General features: G+C 40.5%; 1 protein-coding gene across 8 annotated transcripts in view; it reads right to left on the bottom strand.

The window, feature by feature from the left end:
- Window positions 1-490: 490 nt before the first annotated feature.
- The window catches only part of rbfox3a (RNA binding fox-1 homolog 3a), a 595,842-nt gene continuing 576,897 nt past the window's right edge, over window positions 491-19,435 (bottom strand). For 6 of the 8 annotated variants that reach the window (XM_076887144.1, XM_076887146.1, XM_076887147.1 and 3 more), the window contains one exon: window positions 9,609-18,712. In XM_076887144.1, the coding sequence (XP_076743259.1) occupies window positions 18,668-18,712 (45 nt within the window). In that variant the 3' untranslated portion in view covers window positions 9,609-18,667. Of the gene's footprint in view, window positions 5,305-9,608; window positions 18,713-19,435 lie in introns of those variants that run through there. The other 2 variants (XM_076887148.1, XM_076887145.1) reach the window with 2 other exon arrangements.

Below are 19,435 nucleotides of genomic sequence, written 5' to 3'. Positions count from 1 at the left end.
GTTTCTTCTATTGTACAGTTTTGGGCACCCAAAGAGAAACTGTTGCTTCAGTTTCCCATTCTTCTGATTGGCACCTGACGTGCTCTTCTGCTGCTGTATCCCATCTGCTTCATGGTGTGACATGTTGTGCCTGTGGAGATGCTCTTCTGCATACTTTGGTTGTAATGAGTGTTATTTGAGTTACTGTTGCTTTCCTAGCAGCTTGAAGCCATCTCACCATTCTCCTCTGACCTCTAGAAACTGTTGCACCACTTAAATCCCATTTCCTCCATATTCTTAAGTTTAATTACGAGGTAGGCAGGTTCTTACAACCGTGTCAGCATGCCTAAATGCACTGAGTTGCTTCCATGTGATCGGCTGATTAGATATTTTGTTAATGATCAGTTGAACAGGTATGTCTAAGTGGCTTGTGAGTACATATTCATATTTATTTTACCATTTAATTTGACCTATGTATGTTAGGTAGCTGAACTGAACTGAACTCATAATATTCAGTCACCAACTGCAGGCTTGCTGTAACACAACTAATGCTGCTGACCCAAACCAAGTCAATCAATGGAAGAGTTTCAGGGGAAAGAAATGTTTATTAATAATCATGTTAGTAATAACTGTAATAATAACTGTGATAATAATGTACGAATATTGTAATAAATAGTATTGTTTCTTTGAAGCACATTAAAAGCACACATAAATCAACCAGTTAAAGAAATACCATCCAACACACACACACACACACACACACACGCACACACACACTGTAGAAGTACACGTGTCTGTGTACTTCTACAGTGTCACTTGCACAGGTTCAGTCTCACATTAGATGTCTCTTTGTACACATTAATACAGGTTTTTGCTCTTGACATAAAGAATAACTGATACATAAAGAGTAGAAGAAAACACTGGAGCCTCAAACACATAAATAAAAGCAGACTAAAAAAATGCAAACATGTAAGTTAGGTCTTTTTTTCTTCAAATTTTACTCCATAGTCACCAGTCAAACCTTTGTGCTTTGGGATCTGCATAGGACCGGGAGGCTGTTGGCATTCAGGAGTGAAAAACGTTCAAAGGCAACCAGATCATTTAAGTCAAAACTGCTGAAGAGAAACAGATCATATCACCGGATACAAATTCATTCAGGACAGTCTTTTGTTTGCATTTCTGACGTGTGTGCATACGTTTGAAATTTATATTATTTTGAATAAAACTTCAGACATACTAGAAATGAACTAGCGTCTGCATTTATCCTGACTGAAAACCAACCGTCAAGGCCAAATCGTTTTCAGTTTTCTGCCGTACTGTAAAACACCCCTTTTTTTACTGACAGGTGAAATCAGCAACATTTTTGAAATGATTAGTTTGAGTATTGTTTCATGCACACATGTAACAATTATGAGGGGTTTGTGTGTTTGGCGGAGCAGAGGAGAACACTGGGGAAAAATCACGAGCTTATCCACTCGAGAGCAGTTAGAAATTCTTTATTATGTTTTATTTGATGTTGTTTTTTTTATAAAATGGAAGAAATGGTGTAGAGAAGACAGTGACAGCAGAGACTCGAGGCTGAGAATCTACCGTTATCTCCTGTGCCATTTTAGCAGGTGCCCTAGATCTGGCTTCCATTGTCCCAAATTATTTCATAAACAGATTTAGAAAGAAGTGCATAGTTAAAGTGAGGCATATGGGTAACAAATCTAAATGCCAATAATATCGATCTTCTATAGCAATAACATTGTTATTCCAATTAACAGTTGGTTCTGCTGCTAATGACAACTTTAAATTGTTGTTCATGTGTTTTCTGAATTGGAAACAGTTTGGTAGCCTACTCAAGAAAGAACACTTGTTGGAAATACTGTAAAGGTTATGTAAAGAGTAAATATTGCAGATCACAGTATAATTTCTATACATTTACAACAACACTCCAGGCTAAGTTAGTGGGCTGCTCAAAGGACTCCAGTAAGGACTTCACGTTTTCACTTGCATGGGTTAAGTTATATACATGTACGTACTCTAAAATATCTTCCAGCTTTTGTTTTGTGCATAGTTCTTGGATTTGTGCTCACTGAGCCTGATGTTGTGTGAAACAAATAAGAGACATCTTTTATTATTATTTGGATAATGTGGGCGTTAAAGTAATTAAGGACAGAGATGAATCACAATATAACTTAACCTCACTGAGGTATTTAAAAGACAACTCTCAATAATAATATTCATAATAATAATAATGATGATGACTGAATTTCCCGGAGGAACCTACCCGGGGGATTGATAAAGTTCTATCTGTCTATAAGATTTGATAACTCCTTGTAGGGAGATAAAAATGAGATATTTAAATAAAATGTTGTCAAATCCCAGTACTGGTGAAACACCCACAGACCAACTGTATGCAGGATCGGGACTTATGTAGTGTCCTTCAGTTTAAACCTGTCAGAACGTGTCTTTGCAGCAAGTATTCTGTGACTTTAGGGTGGAGGTCAGTGGGTTAACGGGGGAGGTAGGTGTGGTTTTGGCTTATGGGTGGATGTTGGGCTCAAGTGTGGAAGAGGGGGAGAGGAGGTAAATGAGGTCTGGTTGCCAGGAGCTTTAAGAGTAATAGCTGCTTTAGGGCTCGTATCTGAGGTATACACAATAGAAACAAATGGGAGTAGTTTTGGTAGGAAGCCCGAGGATTTTTATATCTCGTTGCTGAGTACGTGTACTTAATGCAAACATCACATTTTCTGATTGGGGAAGGGAAGGACCAGGGTAAAAGGCCATGCCACAGGGGAATACCACAGCTAGAGTTAAAAGCTACTTCAGACCTTTAGATAATCTCTCCAACCAGCAACAGATGAACATCATATACAGTACATGTAAACAAGCCAAGAGAAAGAACAACAAGGAAAAAAAGAACAAAAATAAATTACAATTAGAATAACACAGCAGCGATCGGAGGAAACCTGATCTCTGCTAAGATTGACATCGTTAGAATATTTTTTGTTAAGTCCCAGTTCATGTCCAGCTGCCTGATCCCACTGCAGAAGCTTTTTCCCAGATGAACAACTCAGCAGTGGCACGCTGAGGGTGTGGTAGAGGCATCGTTAAAAAATCTGTCTGTAGACACATTCACAGATGCTCATTTAGTCTTTGAAAGAGTTTTTAGACATTCATGTAGAGAACAGTACAGACAACCAGTCTTTCACTGCGTGAAGGAGAAAGAAATGCAGCACTAACAGTGTAACAGTGCATCCTGTCACACAAACATCTGCCTCACTGAAACACCAGAAAAACAGGAGAGGAAGTAAAATCTGGGTCTCCGGGACAGTCATCAACATGATGGAGACATGATATCACCACGGTCATAAGAACGGAGTCACAGCACTAAAGGCACTCCAAGGCCAGCGAGTGATCAGCTTAAAAAGACAGAATTGGTCCAAAAAGGACAAAACACAAAGAGCCAATCGTTCACACTCAGCATGAGCTTGGGTTGCCTTCGTTCTGTCACACCGAGTTAGATTACTGTGGCCTTTCAGTTGTTTCCACCTCCATCACTTTATTAACTGATGTAAATGAGTACTGTCCATGGGATCACTTAGTCTTATAGACCATGTTACCTACATTACCAAGTGCTATGCATTAAAGTAAGAGTGCAGTGAGACTCAAATCCTCCTCTGAATTAAAATAAAGATGTAAAGGTTTCAGTGTCGTCATATCCATAAATGTGGTAAAACATGCTACGACCCACAAATCAAACAAGTGCATGTGAGCGTCCTGCAGCAGAGCGTCTCCATTTCCAACAGGACGCACTGCTAAAAGTTTCCCCACCTCAGACTGGTCTCGTGTTTCTTTGTTGTCCTGTTCCTCACCACAGCATTACCCTCAGCACCACGATGACACTACGACTCAGCTACACAAAGACAAACCAAACAACTAAAACTCTCTGTAGTACTTCACGCTTCAGCAGGACATGTCTGTTCACCTTTGGGACATGACGTGATCGTGAGGAGGAGGTCCAGCATATTATCAGAAACATGTTACTATATCATTTACACGTGTAATAAATATACAGAATACTGTTTGTTCTTTTGAAGCACATAAAAAACACCATCTGCCTAAAAAGTTTAAGTTACATTCAGTAGCTGAACAAAAGAGAAACATGAAAGAACGACACATCATCACACTTACACCACGTCCTGCGTCAAAGCTGAAAAATCAAACGTATGTCCAGGAGGTGGAGATCACAAATGACTATATTTATATATAAATACTGTCTTCTTACTGCCAGTACAATGACTACAACAATAGTAGATGACAACAGCTGACTCTGCACCATGGCTGTGTTTTTAGTACAATGCGTAAATACAGAAGGATGTCAGCAGGAATCCATAGAAACAGAAGAGTTTACACAGACTTGCTGTCACCGTGTGACTTTTCACTTTAACCCCTCTCTTAGTCCTTTTGAGTGGTGGAAGCTGAAGGCTGTGTTGAAGCACATCATCATTTCCACTTTTCATTTTTTACCCACTCTCTGTTCCCAGCCCTACCCTGCCTGTGCCAACACAATGCACAAGAGCAGTTTTTACTCCACGGCACAGTAAAACCACCAGACTGTGGTGACATCAGGCAGCCTGTCATTAATGTCCCACCTCGCTGGAACTTGAGTCGAGCTTGTAGAGGAAACCCTAACCCTTTTTCTTATCTGTGTGTATTTTTGGATTTAAAAGGCAGATTTTCTGACCGATACAGACGTTATTAGTGGAAGACAGGCTCAAAAAGCTGTAATCTCATTATGTAGTGACAGGCCTGCTGGACCAGTTGCCCCACACACCTTAACACACACACACACCCAGCAGAAGGCATGTGGGGCATGGTGGCTGACCTTCAAAAGTCACAGGGAGCTGGCGTCTCCTCATCTCCTCTTTGAACTGCACACAGTTTCTTTTTTTTAAACATACTTATATAATACACACATATGGTATATAATATGTATATACACAGAGTGATGTTTGATCTTTTCTGAAACCATAAACTTAAAAAAGTTTACAAAAATAAAAATGTTTTATCGTGACCTTCCTATTTGGTCTCTAACACTCAGCAAGGCTTGTTTTTCAGGAGTTGGAGCTGGTCGGCTCCTCTCTGCTCCCAGGCTACAGACTCAGCGGTCCAGGTCCGGCCTTACAAAGCAGGCCCTTTGTCCATCCCCTTAATTCTTGACAGAAGGCCATTTTTTTCTTTTAGTTGATCTCTGTTAGTGTCCTTCTGTGTCCACGGTGATCTTCTCTCTTTTTTTTTTAGCAGGTGTCCATCTGTACTCACTGTTTCGTTTATTTACTAAAAGAAGAGGGCAAGAGCACAGAAAATAAGCAAGTCAGTGTAAATAAGCTGCACATCTTCACTGGCTTTTACACTCTACTGTACGCATCATGAGCATAATCTACTGTAGTATCCAGCCACTGAGAAGAAAATATGCTGGAGGATTTCTTTCCTGCAAGCTTATAAAAGCACAGTTACAACAGCAGCAGCAGTTCAACCTAATATTTGAACTTTCAACAGTCACTAACAGCTTTTGTACGGCTCATGTTTTTTATTTTGTGCTTTTTGTTGAGAATTAAATTATTCTCTGTGATTTATAACTGTCACCTGAAGCTGCTTTACTGTAATGAAGTGTAGAGTAATGTTACTGGCTGTTCCTTAGAACAGTTGGTAAGTCCACAGCTTACTAAGAACGTGGTTATTTCTTATATTCACCATGTTTTTACACAGTGTCCTGGCTTTCCAGGAGAAAGTTGCAGAGGTTGTCCAGGGTTCACAAAGTTATCAGTGTTAGTGAGATAAATGAAAACAGAAAATGTTAAGAAGAACTTGAATGACAGCGTTACTGAACATGACACGAGGTTGTGTTGGAAAGAAGGGTCCAAGGAATTCTGCAGGCTGCAGCTCCTTTTAGAGAAGCAGAGCAACAATGAACACGGATGGGAACTGATAAGAGTTTAGTGATTATTCATTATCAATATCACTTATCAATTCCCATTGGCTCCAGTTTGAGGGTCACCATCACCTCTCAGCAGCATATCAAAGACATTACATCCATGCACATTAACTACATGCAGTGTGATTGAACATTCGTGCATGTTGGAGGTGTTCCCCGCTTTGTTGTGATTGGTGATGTTAAAAAAGTGAATGCACATATTACACAGAACACTTGTCTTAAAAGTAATTCCCCAGGATAAAGACATTCGTTACTTTCATGTTACTGTGGTGGAGCGTGGTAGGCGGTGCCGTGCGGACGCACCTGCACGGCGTCTGCAGATCACGCCCGCGGTGTTAAATCACGGGGAAGCAGGGTTGTTGTGGTGGTGTGACCAGTGTAAAAATAAAGATGGCTCAAAACACGGATCTGTGGTCCCGTCGTGCCATAATTCCACCACACTGGTGCCGAACCCTAGGATGCGGCACGACGGGCCCACAACAGAGCCAGAGAAGGGAGGAGCTGTCCCAGATCATGGCTGACACGGCGGCTATCCAGTGGGAGCAGGTGGCGGAGGTGCGTCGCCAGCAGGAAGAGCTGCGGGACCAGACCGAGCGCCACCTGAAAAGGATTGGGCATCTGGCGGCGCTGCTCTGGGCCTGGGCGCCACCCCTACAGGGGTGTCACGACGGTGGTGGAGGAGCCGAGTGAGGCACTTCAGCAGCCGGAGGCGGCAGACGAGTGCTCACGGCTGTGCCTACACGGTCGTGCCGGTTTGCCAGGTACCGGGCGTGCCCGGCCTCCGGACCAGCGTTGCCATCACCGCTGGAGACTTGGGCGGCCTACGCAGGAGACACTGCCCTGTCATCAGGTTGGAGGCCGGGGGGGGAGTAGGTTCGGCCGGATGGCTCCCCGACCTCAGTCGGGCGATGGGGATGTGTGGTGGGGCGTGGTCTGTGGTGCCGTGTGGCTGCACCTGCGCGGCATCTGCAGATCACGCCCGCGGGGTTAAATCACGGGGTAGCAGGGTTGACAGGGTTGCTGTGGTGGTGTGACCAATGTAAAAATAAAGATGTCTCTGTGGTCCCGTCGTGCCATAATTCCAGTTACTCTGTAAGATGATCTGAACACTGTCACATAGTTACCACTGAACAATATAAACCTACAGGCTACAGTCACACACACCAACACAATCCATCCTGATGACCTCACACGTGATCTTTCTCTGAGCGTGTATGAGCACAAAGCAAAGATGAAAACCAGCACAAAGAGACTTCATAATGGTTGTCACGGTGATTCTACTGTAGCAACATGAACAGGTAGAAGTGGAAGCTGCAGCCTGACTGCTGTTCAGCAGCAGCTCAGGTTATCACGGTGCTGGGTCAGCACTTCCTCATCACTCTGCGTTCTTGGCTAGCTTAGAATATTCTCCACATCATTAAACGCTACCACCTGCTGGAACCACTGACTAAAGGCAGGATGGATTCATACTTTTGTGTTCTTTATGCCATTTAATTTGGTGGTTTTCTCTCTAAAGCACCTTGAGGCGACTGTTCTTGTGATTTGCTGCAAAATGTCAGACACTGTCTCTGAGACAGAGTGATGCCACAAATGCGACAGCCTAGTTTGTCGTAAAGACAAAGTATGCACAGTCGGAAATGTCTGATTAAAGACTCGTGTTACGATCTCTCCCTGAAACAGGAGAGCACTTTGTAAAGATAATGATTGATTGCCTTGGAGCGTCAGTCTTGTTTTGGTCTTTGAAATTTGTACTGAGGATATATACAGAAGGTTTCTGTTTCATACAAAAGAAATGATTCAGTATATTCTCTGGAGATTTCACTGTTTGTAAATATTTATTTTATTTGGTTGGAACAGATCACAGAATCTAGTTTTCTGTTTTGTTTGTGTTCATCTGTAACACTTGAAGCTTTTGACTGGTCACAAGGAACATAAATGACAGAATATAAATAATATTTAAATAAAATGAACCTTATGTTGTAATATTTCATTTAGGAGTAAAATGAAACCTTTAAGCTTGGAAGAAATAGTGATTTGAGTTTTACTGGAATATGTTGTGATGTTAACAGAACCTCTGTAATTTCAGGGGGATGTTTATTGATTACTGCTTGTATGTATCACAAAAATATCTTATGAGGGAAAAAAGGCAATCAAATATAAAAGTTTAGAATAAACCACAGCAGACCAAGAATACATCATACAGAACAAACAAACAAACAAACAAACAAACAAACAAACAAACAAACAAACAAACAAACAAACAAACAAACAAACAAACAAACAAACAAACAAACAAACAAACAAACAAACAAACGCTGACACACATTTCAACTACCAAAACATTTATGTCTGAAAATCTACTGACAATAACTTGTGACATTACAACACAAGATCAGCACAATTTAAAACCTGACAAAGTGACATAAACATCAGTGACAGTCAAACAGACGTCTCCCTCTGTGGCTTTATCCAAACAAACGAGGCCTTTAAATGTGTTGTGTTGCTGCCACAGTCACAGCCTCCGGTGTTTGTGTTGTAGAGAGATATGTGTTGTACATGTGTTGTAAATGTGTCAGCTGAAGTGTGAACTGACTGAATGGGTAACAAAAATAAATCAAAATGTGTCAATAACTTGAGTCCATGTAAGTTTAGTCAAATTGTCAAGACAACAGATGTCAACATAACGTTAAGTCATGTGTCTTCACAAAGTTTTGTGTTTGCTTTGTGACTTTTATGACCCTATTAAATCTTCCCGAACATCATAATAAAAAAAGAATTCGTGAAATGCATCAATCCATCCATCCAGAGACGGGCTGGAGCCCGGATAAATCTCCAGGCTGTTGTAGGGTGAAAACACAGAGCCAAAGGACGACTTAGACTAACTCCACTAAGTCTTTGCACTGTGGGCAGAAGTCCATTCAAACATGCTGCAGTTTAACCAAGCACAGCACATACACATAGAAACACATTGAGTTCATTTCTGTAAAGTTTTAACACTAAGAAAAGCAGCAATATGAAAAAGGAAACCGCTGGATTTATTTGATCTTTTGTTATATTTTCAAAAGTCATTAGATCTGCTTTGATACGATGATCACAGATACATTTGAACACAATAACAAAGCAAACTGTCCGCCTCTGTCACCAAATTCAAATGATGAAATGCACAATGATGATGATGATGATTTTCTTTACAGTCAATATTAATTTGTAAATAAATCTTTTGCTTTTTTAAAATTCCTGGCTTTTTTTTTTTTTTTTTTTTTTTTATTGTTGGCGCTGCAATCCAGTTTTTGTATTTCATTTTTTAAACTTAACAGCTGTTTTTGAGACCTATTCTTGGTGTTTTTGATATTATAATATTCTGTCAATGGTATGGAAATCCCAAAATTGCTGTTTATCTGGACGTAGAGTTTTCAGATAAAGACCCTGAAGTCACAGTAGCTGAGTCCATTAATTGCATTACTTTTACTTGTTTTTGGAGCATTTAATGTCTAAGAGAAACCCAACGGGCCCACTCGCTCTGTAAAACCAAAGAAGGAGTCATACAGGCCTGGTGTGCTTTTCACAAAACTTTTGTTTTTACAAGCTGCTCACTGCAAATTAAATAATTGCACTCACAGCATTTTTTTTTTTTTTGGGGGGGGGGGGGGGGGGGGGGGGTCCAAGAGAAATCATTAATTTTGACTGATGTTTTACCTCAGGACTCATGTGACTGTTTCTGAAGAAGGAGAGGGTCAGAGAAGAAAAGGAATGGATGAAGCTGCACATTTGCAGTTCCATGAAAGAAAGAAGGTAAGGCAGGGTTGAATTCCTGTTTGTCTCTGTGAGGTGAGTGTGACAGGAAGTTTGTCGTGTCTGCCTGCAGGAATATCTGTAATGTGTGTGTGTGTGTGGCCAGTTTGTATTCGTGTGTGTGTGTGTGTGAATGATGGCTTAAGCGTTGGGCATCTGTAAACAGGACACCGAACAGCTGTGAAGAGGACTGATGTCACAGGTTTAAAACACACATCACTCCTAATCATTTCCAGCCTCTTTTGGATTCCTGAAGAGGAACACACACACACACAGAGTTGGTAATAATACTCTGTTACATTTCTTTCTACATTTCTTTCGACGATCAAAGCAAACATTCGTGTGTGTGACTGGAAGAGCACAGATAGTTAAACACATGTGTTGTATTATTTATTATTTACATGGTGGTTATAAGAAGGAGATGTCCCATCACCACTGAAAGCACATTTTTATACGTGGAGTAGTAGAGATATTTCTGCAGATCTCTACTACTTTCTGTTATACAGGCAAGTTTTTCAGTGAAATGTGATCATTTAGAAAGCAATTTCTAAATAATCTGACAAATTGGTTTAATTATTTTATGTGATTAAATTCTTTTGGCTATACAAAACTTTGGACAACTTTTGTTGTTTTTAGGTGTGCATCACGGGTAGATAAGCTGCTGGGTTTAAGAGCTTCTGACAGCCAAGCGTACAAGTACCTCAAAACTTGCATACCTTAAGCCAGAACAGTGAAAGCTGATCATGATAAATACACACTGCAGGGTAAATTTAGAAAACACTTGGGTGGACCACAAAAGAGAAGATGATGGTGGCTAAGGAACAGTACAAACAAGATCACCTCACTTGAGGACTTGGTTCCTGGAGTATTTAAAAATAGACACTATCTCTACTTTCAAGATTAGGCTTCAAACTTTCCTTTTTGCTAAAGCATATAGTTAGGGCTGGACCAGGGGACCCTGAATCCTCCATTAGTTATGCTGCAATAGGTGTAGGCTACCGGGGGATTCCCATGATGCACTGGGTGTTTCTTCTTCAGACACCTTTCTCACTGTCACTACCCGATCTGTACCGGAAACCTGATCAGTACCACACATGTGTGAAAGGCCACTACTTCCAATCGAAGCATTTGATGATAGTTACGAGTCAGAGTATCTGTTAAGATGTTAACAATAATAAGCATCTCTTACAATGTTTGCAGTAATGAAACATTTTAATATAATGTACACACACACAAAAAAAAAAAGATAGTTACAGATCAGGACTCCCCGATCCGTACCGTGCATGTGCAATGTTTTCTTCTTCTTCTGTTTCATTTAATGGCAGTTTACTCCCCAGTGTACGAGGATACTGCCTCCTGCTGACCGAGCGAATGAACCCTATTGTAAACTGAAGTATTGTCATTACAAATCGTGTGTGTATGTGTTAAATTTGATTTATTGATAGTCGAGTGTATTTATGCTCGTCCGTGCGGAGAGGATTGTTGGAATAATGATGATGATGTCCGCTGTCAGTTGTCAGTAAACACTTCATCTGGCTGATGAATCTTTACGTGACATATTACTAAGTCTGTATTATTAACTCTGTAATTCGGCGCCATTCTTCTTATTTTCGCTGTTGTTCAATCGGGGGACGCTCTCTGTTGGGGAGAACAGAATGAATTTGTTTTACGGATTATCCATTTTTTAAATGTCCCGGGCAGTCGAAAAAGAGGCAGAGCTGTCGAGAAATGCTAGGAGCTAACTGGGTGCTAACCGTGTCATTCAAATCTTTACCTTACCTTACAATATAAAGCACCATGAGGCATCTGTGATTTAGCACTACATATATATGAGGTGAATTAAAATGAGAGGCACGTTGGCCTAACAAACATTAACCAAGAGACAGGAGAGTTGAAAATTAAGAACAAAGCAGCTCTCTGCTCATTTGAAGAGTCTGAGAAGTGATGTAAAGAAAAACCTGGATGATTTTAAACAAGAAATTAACCAGAAGTTTGCCAGACTTTCTGCCAAACAGCAGCTGTACAGTGGGACGATAAGTGAAGTGGAGGTGTGGCTGGAGAAGCTTGAAAACTGGGCAATAGAGGCAAACTGCTCTCATTAACTCCAATGTCAATAGAGCTTACAGAAAGGTTAATTATTTGGAGTCAAGAAGAAATAATCTCTGCATCTTTGCCAGAGGGGAAGGAAGGCGACTCAACTCTAAAGTTCGTACAAGACCAATTTGGATCTGAACTCAGCAGGCCAGGTGACTTTGACCTTCAAATACAAAGGACACAAAGTCGCTAACCCGGAAACCTACAAATGGGGCACCACCAAGGCCACTGTGGAATATACTACAGAGAGAAGACTGTGCTCTTTGACCATAACAATGCCTCAGAGATTGTACAGAGGAGATGGTGATGGAGTTGCAGTGCAGCTTGAGAATAGTGCCTTTAAATGTAAATGGTTTAAAAACCCAGTGAAAAGAAGACAGGCATTGACTAAAATGAGGAAGAAAAAAAGCATCATACCTCTCCTACCAGGAACATGTTAAAATGGGGACGTTTGGATATAAAAATATATCAGTGAGACTCGAAAAGACTGTAGTGAAAAACAGTATGAACATAATTCAGCACTGTATTTATTACAGTGCTGATGTTATAGCACAGGGCCTCTAAATAATGCTTTACATTAAAGGTGCTAGCACCTATGTTTTTTTAACCATTACTGAAATAATATATATGCTTTTGATCCAATACATGCTAAGTGGACACAGTGGAGGGAGTCATGCCCAGTGACACGTCGACATGGACCGAGCCAGGAATTAAATAACTGAGCTTCCAACATCTTACACACACAGACTGCTCATGGAATGGACTTATTATAATTTAAATAATAGCATTTTATTCGTTTATTATTTATGTTGTTAATCATTGTTTGCTTAAATTTCTAAAACAGAATTAAAGAATTTAAATTTAGCATGACCTATAGGTGGGATATGGTGGATGCTTTATTTATCGATTCTTGGGCAGAGGCTCAAACATCTGGGCCACAACTGTCTAAAGTATGTTAAGAACAATTTGTAGTAAAGCAGATAAACAGCAGAAACACGCACTGCCTTGTTTCAGTCGCAGTCCACCAAACCAATCAAGCAAATAAAATTGCATCAACTAAAACTCTATAAAATCACTCTATACAAACTGCTACGAGAGTTACTTTACATTAAAGTTCATACAGTGAACTCATACAAGCCTTTACTGTGAGCATCACCTCAGGTCCAAGACTGGAGAATAAATGATGTCGATAACAGAACCCACAATAAACGGATCCATATCAGTTTATAGTCATATTCAAAGTGCACAAAGCCTGCTGCTGGCCATTGATAGGTAACGCATGTCTGACCTGCTGTCACTTGGATCTGGAGCTGTGCTGGTTTGACCCGAATACGAACAGAGATTTTTAGCTAAAATAAAAAAGCACGTCAGCGCCTTGGCTGGCACTAACACACATGCCACAGGGCTAATGTCTCAGAAGGTTACAATGAGCTAATGATCTAGTGAGCTAGACTACATTAGCAACATGTGTGACAGGATTTAGAGAACAAATAAAAATGAGCAGATGATTTATAAGCCACAGTAACATCCCTGTGTTATCAGAAGAGTTTGCACGTTTGCTCACGTTGTGGCATAAAGGAGCTGCCTATTGTTTTGGATTTAGGGAAAATGTATTTAGACTTCTTAACTCAAACATCAAAAACATTATTATACTATTAATAAGTAGCTTAAAAGTTAAGTAACTAAAGTAAGTACAATATGCAAAATGCATCTGAAATATTGCAGAGTAGAAGCAGAAAGCAGCAAAAATGGAAAACCTAAACAAAGTACAAATTTACATTAGCGATTATTAAACTACTTGAGCAGATATATTCAGTTCCCGTCCTCTCTCAGTGTGTCTTAGGGGTCGTGAGACTTACAGTACTGTTGGTGGTGGTGAAAAGCTCGGTGCTTATTCAGCTCTCAAAGATGTTTCTAAAGCCATCACACATCCATCTCTGTAGCAATCTCTCAGCATTATTATTCAACAGATATTCGTGCAGGTGTTAAATAGTTTGACCAAACCGTGTGGATGGAACTATCTTTTTGTTATTTGACTGAGAGTACTGAAATATCAGGTAACTAAAATGTGTCCTTTAAGAGTGAGAAGCAACAAGATACGAAGATTAGACTGTGCCATGATCAGCTGCACTTTTAAATGTTTTATTATTATTTAATTGTTTGTTTATTGTCATTAGTAGTAATATTGATGTATTCGTTTATCATCATTATGGTGAACATCATAAATCATGACCATATACATATTAAAGCAGGGGGCAGAAAGAAAACCACAGTTTCATAACACCATTGTGAGAAACATCCTCTGTTGTTCCTACATGTGCATACGTGTAATTATTGCCTCCACAGAACACGAGGAGTCATGAAACATGAAGTATTGGTATATAAGCTTTTTGTTATACACTTGTCTATTAGAGACATTCAGCAGCAATGGGATACCTCCGACCTCCTGGGCACCCTGGCAATGATCAGTAGACTGAACGGTTCTCATTTTGCAATGGTTGACACAGCTCTTCCTCCATACTGTGTTAGAAAATCAATTCATGCTGAGTTTAGATAAAAAAATATCCCACTCTTCCACTCACCTTTCAGGTTTCATAATGCAACACTTTCTTTTAGCATTTCTGATGCAGTTTCAGCTCCTTGAGGGGCAGGGACAAGCGAGGGTCAGGTTTGAGTCCATCTAAGTCAATATGAAACTAAACTCCTGTTCATGGACGGGAACTGGACAAGACCTCAGCAAATGTGAACATATATAAAAGTTTTAGCAGTTTGCTGGTTTGGAGCTTTCAGGTGTGTTAACGTAATGCCACAGTCTTTCAGGCAGTGGGTGTCCCAGCAAATTCACCCCAAGTTCAGAGTGCTGAGAGAAACTGCATAAAACCCACTTCTCAGACTCTAACATGTAACGTGGTAACTGAGGCCTGTAAAGTTCAAGATTAGAAAAAGACCAAGTACAGGGAGTGCAGAATTATTAGGCAAGTTGTATTTTTGAGGAATAATGTTATTATTGAACAACAACCATGTTCCCAATGAACCCGAAAAACTCATTAATATCGAAGCTGAATGTTTTTGGAAGTAGTTTTTAGTTTGTTTTTAGTTTGAGCTATTTTAGGGGGATATCTGTGTGTGCAGGTGACTATTACTGTGCAGAATTATTAGGCAACTTAACAAAAAACAAATATATACCCATTTCAATTATTTATTTTTACCAGTGAAACCAATATAACATCTCCACATTCACAAATATACATTTCTGACATTCAAAAACAAAAACAAATCAGTGACCAATATAGCCACCTTTCTTTGCAAGGACACTCAAAAGCCTGCCATCCATGGATTCTGTCAGTGTTTTGATCTGTTCACCATCAACATTGCGTGCAGCAGCAACCACAGCCTCCCAGACACTGTTCAGAGAGGTGTACTGTTTTCCCTCCTTGTAAATCTCACATTTGATGATGGACCACAGGTTCTCAATGGGGTTCAGATCAGGTGAACAAGGAGGCCATGTCATTAGTTTTTCTTCTTTTATACCCTTTCTTGCAGCCACGCTGTGGAGTACTTGGACGCGTGTGATGGAGCATTGTCCTGCATGAAAATCATGTTTTTCTTGAAGGATGCAGACTTCTTCCTGTACCACTGCTTGAAGAAGGTGTCTTCCAGAAACTGGCAGTAGGACTGGGAGTTGAGCTTGACTCCATCCTCAACCCGAAAAGGCCCCACAAGCTCATCTTTGATGATACCAGCCCAAACCAGTACTCCACCTCCACCTTGCTGGCGTCTGAGTCAGACTGGAGCTCTCTGCCCTTTACCAATCCAGCCACGGGCCCATCCATCTGGCCCATCAAGACTCACTCTCATTTCATCAGTCCATAAAACCTTAGAAAAACCAGTCTTGAGATATTTCTTGGCCCAGTCTTGACGTTTCAGCTTGTGTGTCTTGTTCAGTGGTGGTCGTCTTTCAGCCTTTCTTACCTTGGCCATGTCTCTGAGTATTGCACACCTTGTGCTTTTGGGCACTCCAGTGATGTTGCAGCTCTGAAATATGGCCAAACTGGTGGCAAGTGGCATCTTGGCAGCTGCACGCTTGACGTTTCTCAGTTCATGGGCAGTTATTTTGCGCCTTGGTTTTTCCACACGCTTCTTGCGACCCTGTTGACTATTTTGAATGAAACGCTTGATTGTTCGATGATCACGCTTCAGAAGCTTTGCAATTTTGAGACTGCTGCATCCCTCTGCAAGATATCTCACTATTTTTGACTTTTCTGAGCCTGTCAAGTCCTTCTTTTGACCCATTTTGCCAAAGGAAAGGACGTTGCCTAATAATTATGCACACCTGATATAGGGTGTTGATGTCATTAGACCACACCCCTTCTCATCACAGAGATGCACATCACCTAATATGCTTAATTGGTAGTAGGCTTTCGAGCCTATACAGCTTGGAGTAAGACAACATGCATGAAGAGGATGAAGTGGACAAAATACTCATTTGCCTAATAATTCTGCACTCCCTGTATTGGTTGTTTGTCCTAGTTAGCAGAAGAAAGTCTCTTCTCTCTAAAAACAACAGTGTGGTTTGGGTGTGCAGAGTTTCATCTGAACAAACTACAAGACTTCTGAAACAAAGTGATGAAGTGTATCAGCATTCTAGGGTCAAAGCTAAGGCATCTCTGCAACAGCTAATACTTAAAGTGGGTTGTGCAACAGTTGCAAAGAGTTAATGAAATGAAAAAAAAAACTGTTGCAATCCCCAGACCTCGACAGAACTTAAAATACTATTGCTGGACTTTAAGAGAGCTGTCCGTTAATGAATGCCCACAAACCTCAATGAACTGAAGCAACATCATGAAGAACAGTGGGTCAAAATTCCTCCACAACAAAGTGATTTACTTGTAAAGACATACAGAAACAAAATAACCAGCTCTTGCTGCTAAAGGAGATTCTACAGGCTGTTGAATCATGGGGTGTATTTGGTTTTTCACAGGAGTCCTGGGAAAATGTTGTTGTTACATTCAACATACACACAGTAACATTGTAACTTCTTTAAGTTCTCCAGGCCTCTTACAGGACATTCAAAGCTCTTCAGTAGGTGTTTGCTGCCTTTTGTTCCATTCTCTGTCAAGATTGTTCCAGACTGCTGAAACATTGTTGAGGTTGTCTGGGTTAATCATTCCTGCTGCTGCTGATTTTCAGTCTAGTTCCTGTATAATTTGGTATATCTCAGCCTTTTCTCGCTGGTTCCTTTCTTAAAAATGGCTGCCACTGAAAAGCACCCACCCTAATTCTGACGAGCCTTCAGAGAATAGTACATGGATCAGCTGATCATTTCTCAGGTCCTGTGTCAAGCCTTTGCTTTTGCGTTGCTATTTCTGAAGGACATGACACTGTTCATCTATTATAACATTTTTTTTAGGTCTGCCATGTCTTTTTTTGTCCTCTATTTGTCCAGTTTCCTCAAATATTTCGACACACCATGTCAACATATGCTAAGATTTCAGCTAATAGCTCTTGGAAATCACCTGGTTGGCACAAAAATACAGTTTTGCGCCTGTTAAACTGTGTTATGTTTGAGTGACTTAAATGAACGGTGGTTGGAGACTGCTGTGTGACCAAAATTATTGTAAAAGTGAGTAATCAACTAACAAAATCCCAACCTTTGACATGGTTGGTTTAATGGCAGGGACCAGGTCTGAGTGCATCGAGATGGCCATAAACAGGAAAGCAGTGACAATAAGATGATATCAGTTTGCTATCAGTTTTCAGTTGAACTGGTTCAAGCAAACACACACACAGCGGGTGCAAAAGGAGACAAGCTTTCCTGGGTTACATTTAATGCAATTTACAGTAAACTGTTTGCCAAAAAACGTTGCTTGTTTCAGTATTTGAGCCCACTAAAGCAGACTGGCTGAGGCTAGTTACAACATGTGCATCTGTCTGAATTTACAAGAGTTTTCCTCTGAATTTATCTTTGCCAGTCTGTTTGAGAAAGATTACAGTCAGTCTGAGCTGCAGTGAGACAAGACGCTTCCCATCCAGTAACCTTTATACGTGCCTCATGTCCAACAGTGGTTACCTACAGGTGGAGTCTGCAGGCTCAACTTCTGTTTACAATCAGTCACTGACAGCAAAAACACACAATCACTCAGCAGCCTAACCCTAACCCTGAGTACTGAGACTTTAAACAAACAATTTCTCTGAAAATGGTCAAGGTACAAGAACTGGACTGAAAATATGTGAAAAAGCAGCTCAAAGAAAAACTTTGAAAGGTCTTGAGAACGCCTGGAGAATTAGCTCAGGACCACTTTAAAAACCAAAAAAAAAAAGGCTGGCTCCTTGGAAGCACAACAGAAAGAAAAGAGGGATGGCTCAAGACTTTTGCACAGCAATGAACATATGGATATAGGAGTATATAGGAGTCTAGGTAAACAGATTTAAACTGGCACCAAAGGCCACTTCAAAGGAGCCGAGTCACAGGGCAAAACAAGTTTCTTTGAATTTCATTAAAGTCTAGTTTTTGGTCGGCTCGGTCCACATCGGCTAAAACTGTCTTTGTTCAACTTTTTCAATCCAAACATTCAAATCAACACATTGTTATTTACAACAATAAGTACAGTACATCAATAAATGACATCAGTAAATGTTTACAGTCCGTAAACAGGGAAGCAGTTTTAAGAGAATTCTTGCATGTCAGAGTTACATCTGCCACCTGGAAGCATCTTGCTGTGAGTTTTTCACGAAGGGGGTGAAAGCTGTTTTTAGCTGATTTGAGTTTTTGCTTTTTATGTCTGCGGCAAAGGAAAGGGGGGCCTGTCTCCCTCTTTTCTAGTAGGGAGTGAAGCGACTGCACCCTCCTCTGTAAAGGCTAGCCTGCAACATCAAAGATGAAAAGCTCCAATCAGTATTCAGTAAAGAATCATTATCTATCTATCTATCTATCTATCTATCTATCTATCTATCTATCTATCTATCTATCTATCTATCTATCTATCTATCTATCTATCTATCTATCTATCATCTATCTATCTATCTATCTATCTATCTATCTATCTATCTATCTATCTATCTATCTATCTATCTGTCTGTCTATCTATCTATCTATCTATCTATCTGTCTGTCTGTCTGTCTGTCTGTCTGTCTGTCTGTCTGTCTGTCTGTCTGTCTGTCTATCTATCTATCTATCTATCTATCTATCTATCTATCTGTCTGTCTGTCTGTCTGTCTGTCTGTCTGTCTGTCTGTCTATCTATCTGTCTGTCTGTCTGTCTGTCTGTCTGTCTGTCTGTCTGTCTGTCTGTCTGTCTGTCTGTCTGTCTACCTATCTATCTATCTGTCTGTCTGTCTGTCTGTCTGTCTGTCTGTCTGTCTGTCTGTCTGTCTGTCTATCTATCTATCTATCTATCTATCTATCTATCTATCTATCTATCTGTCTGTCTGTCTGTCTGTCTGTCTGTCTGTCTGTCTATCTATCTGTCTGTCTGTCTGTCTGTCTGTCTGTCTGTCTGTCTGTCTACCTATCTATCTATCTGTCTGTCTGTCTGTCTGTCTGTCTGTCTGTCTGTCTGTCTGTCTGTCTATCTATCTATCTATCTG

This window comes from Maylandia zebra, linkage group LG8, assembly GCF_041146795.1.
Source record: "Maylandia zebra isolate NMK-2024a linkage group LG8, Mzebra_GT3a, whole genome shotgun sequence".
In the NCBI taxonomy this organism is placed as follows: Eukaryota; Metazoa; Chordata; class Actinopteri; order Cichliformes; family Cichlidae; genus Maylandia; species Maylandia zebra.
The sequence above is the reverse complement of the archived record's forward strand: the minus strand, read 5'-3'. Positions and strand labels throughout refer to the sequence as shown.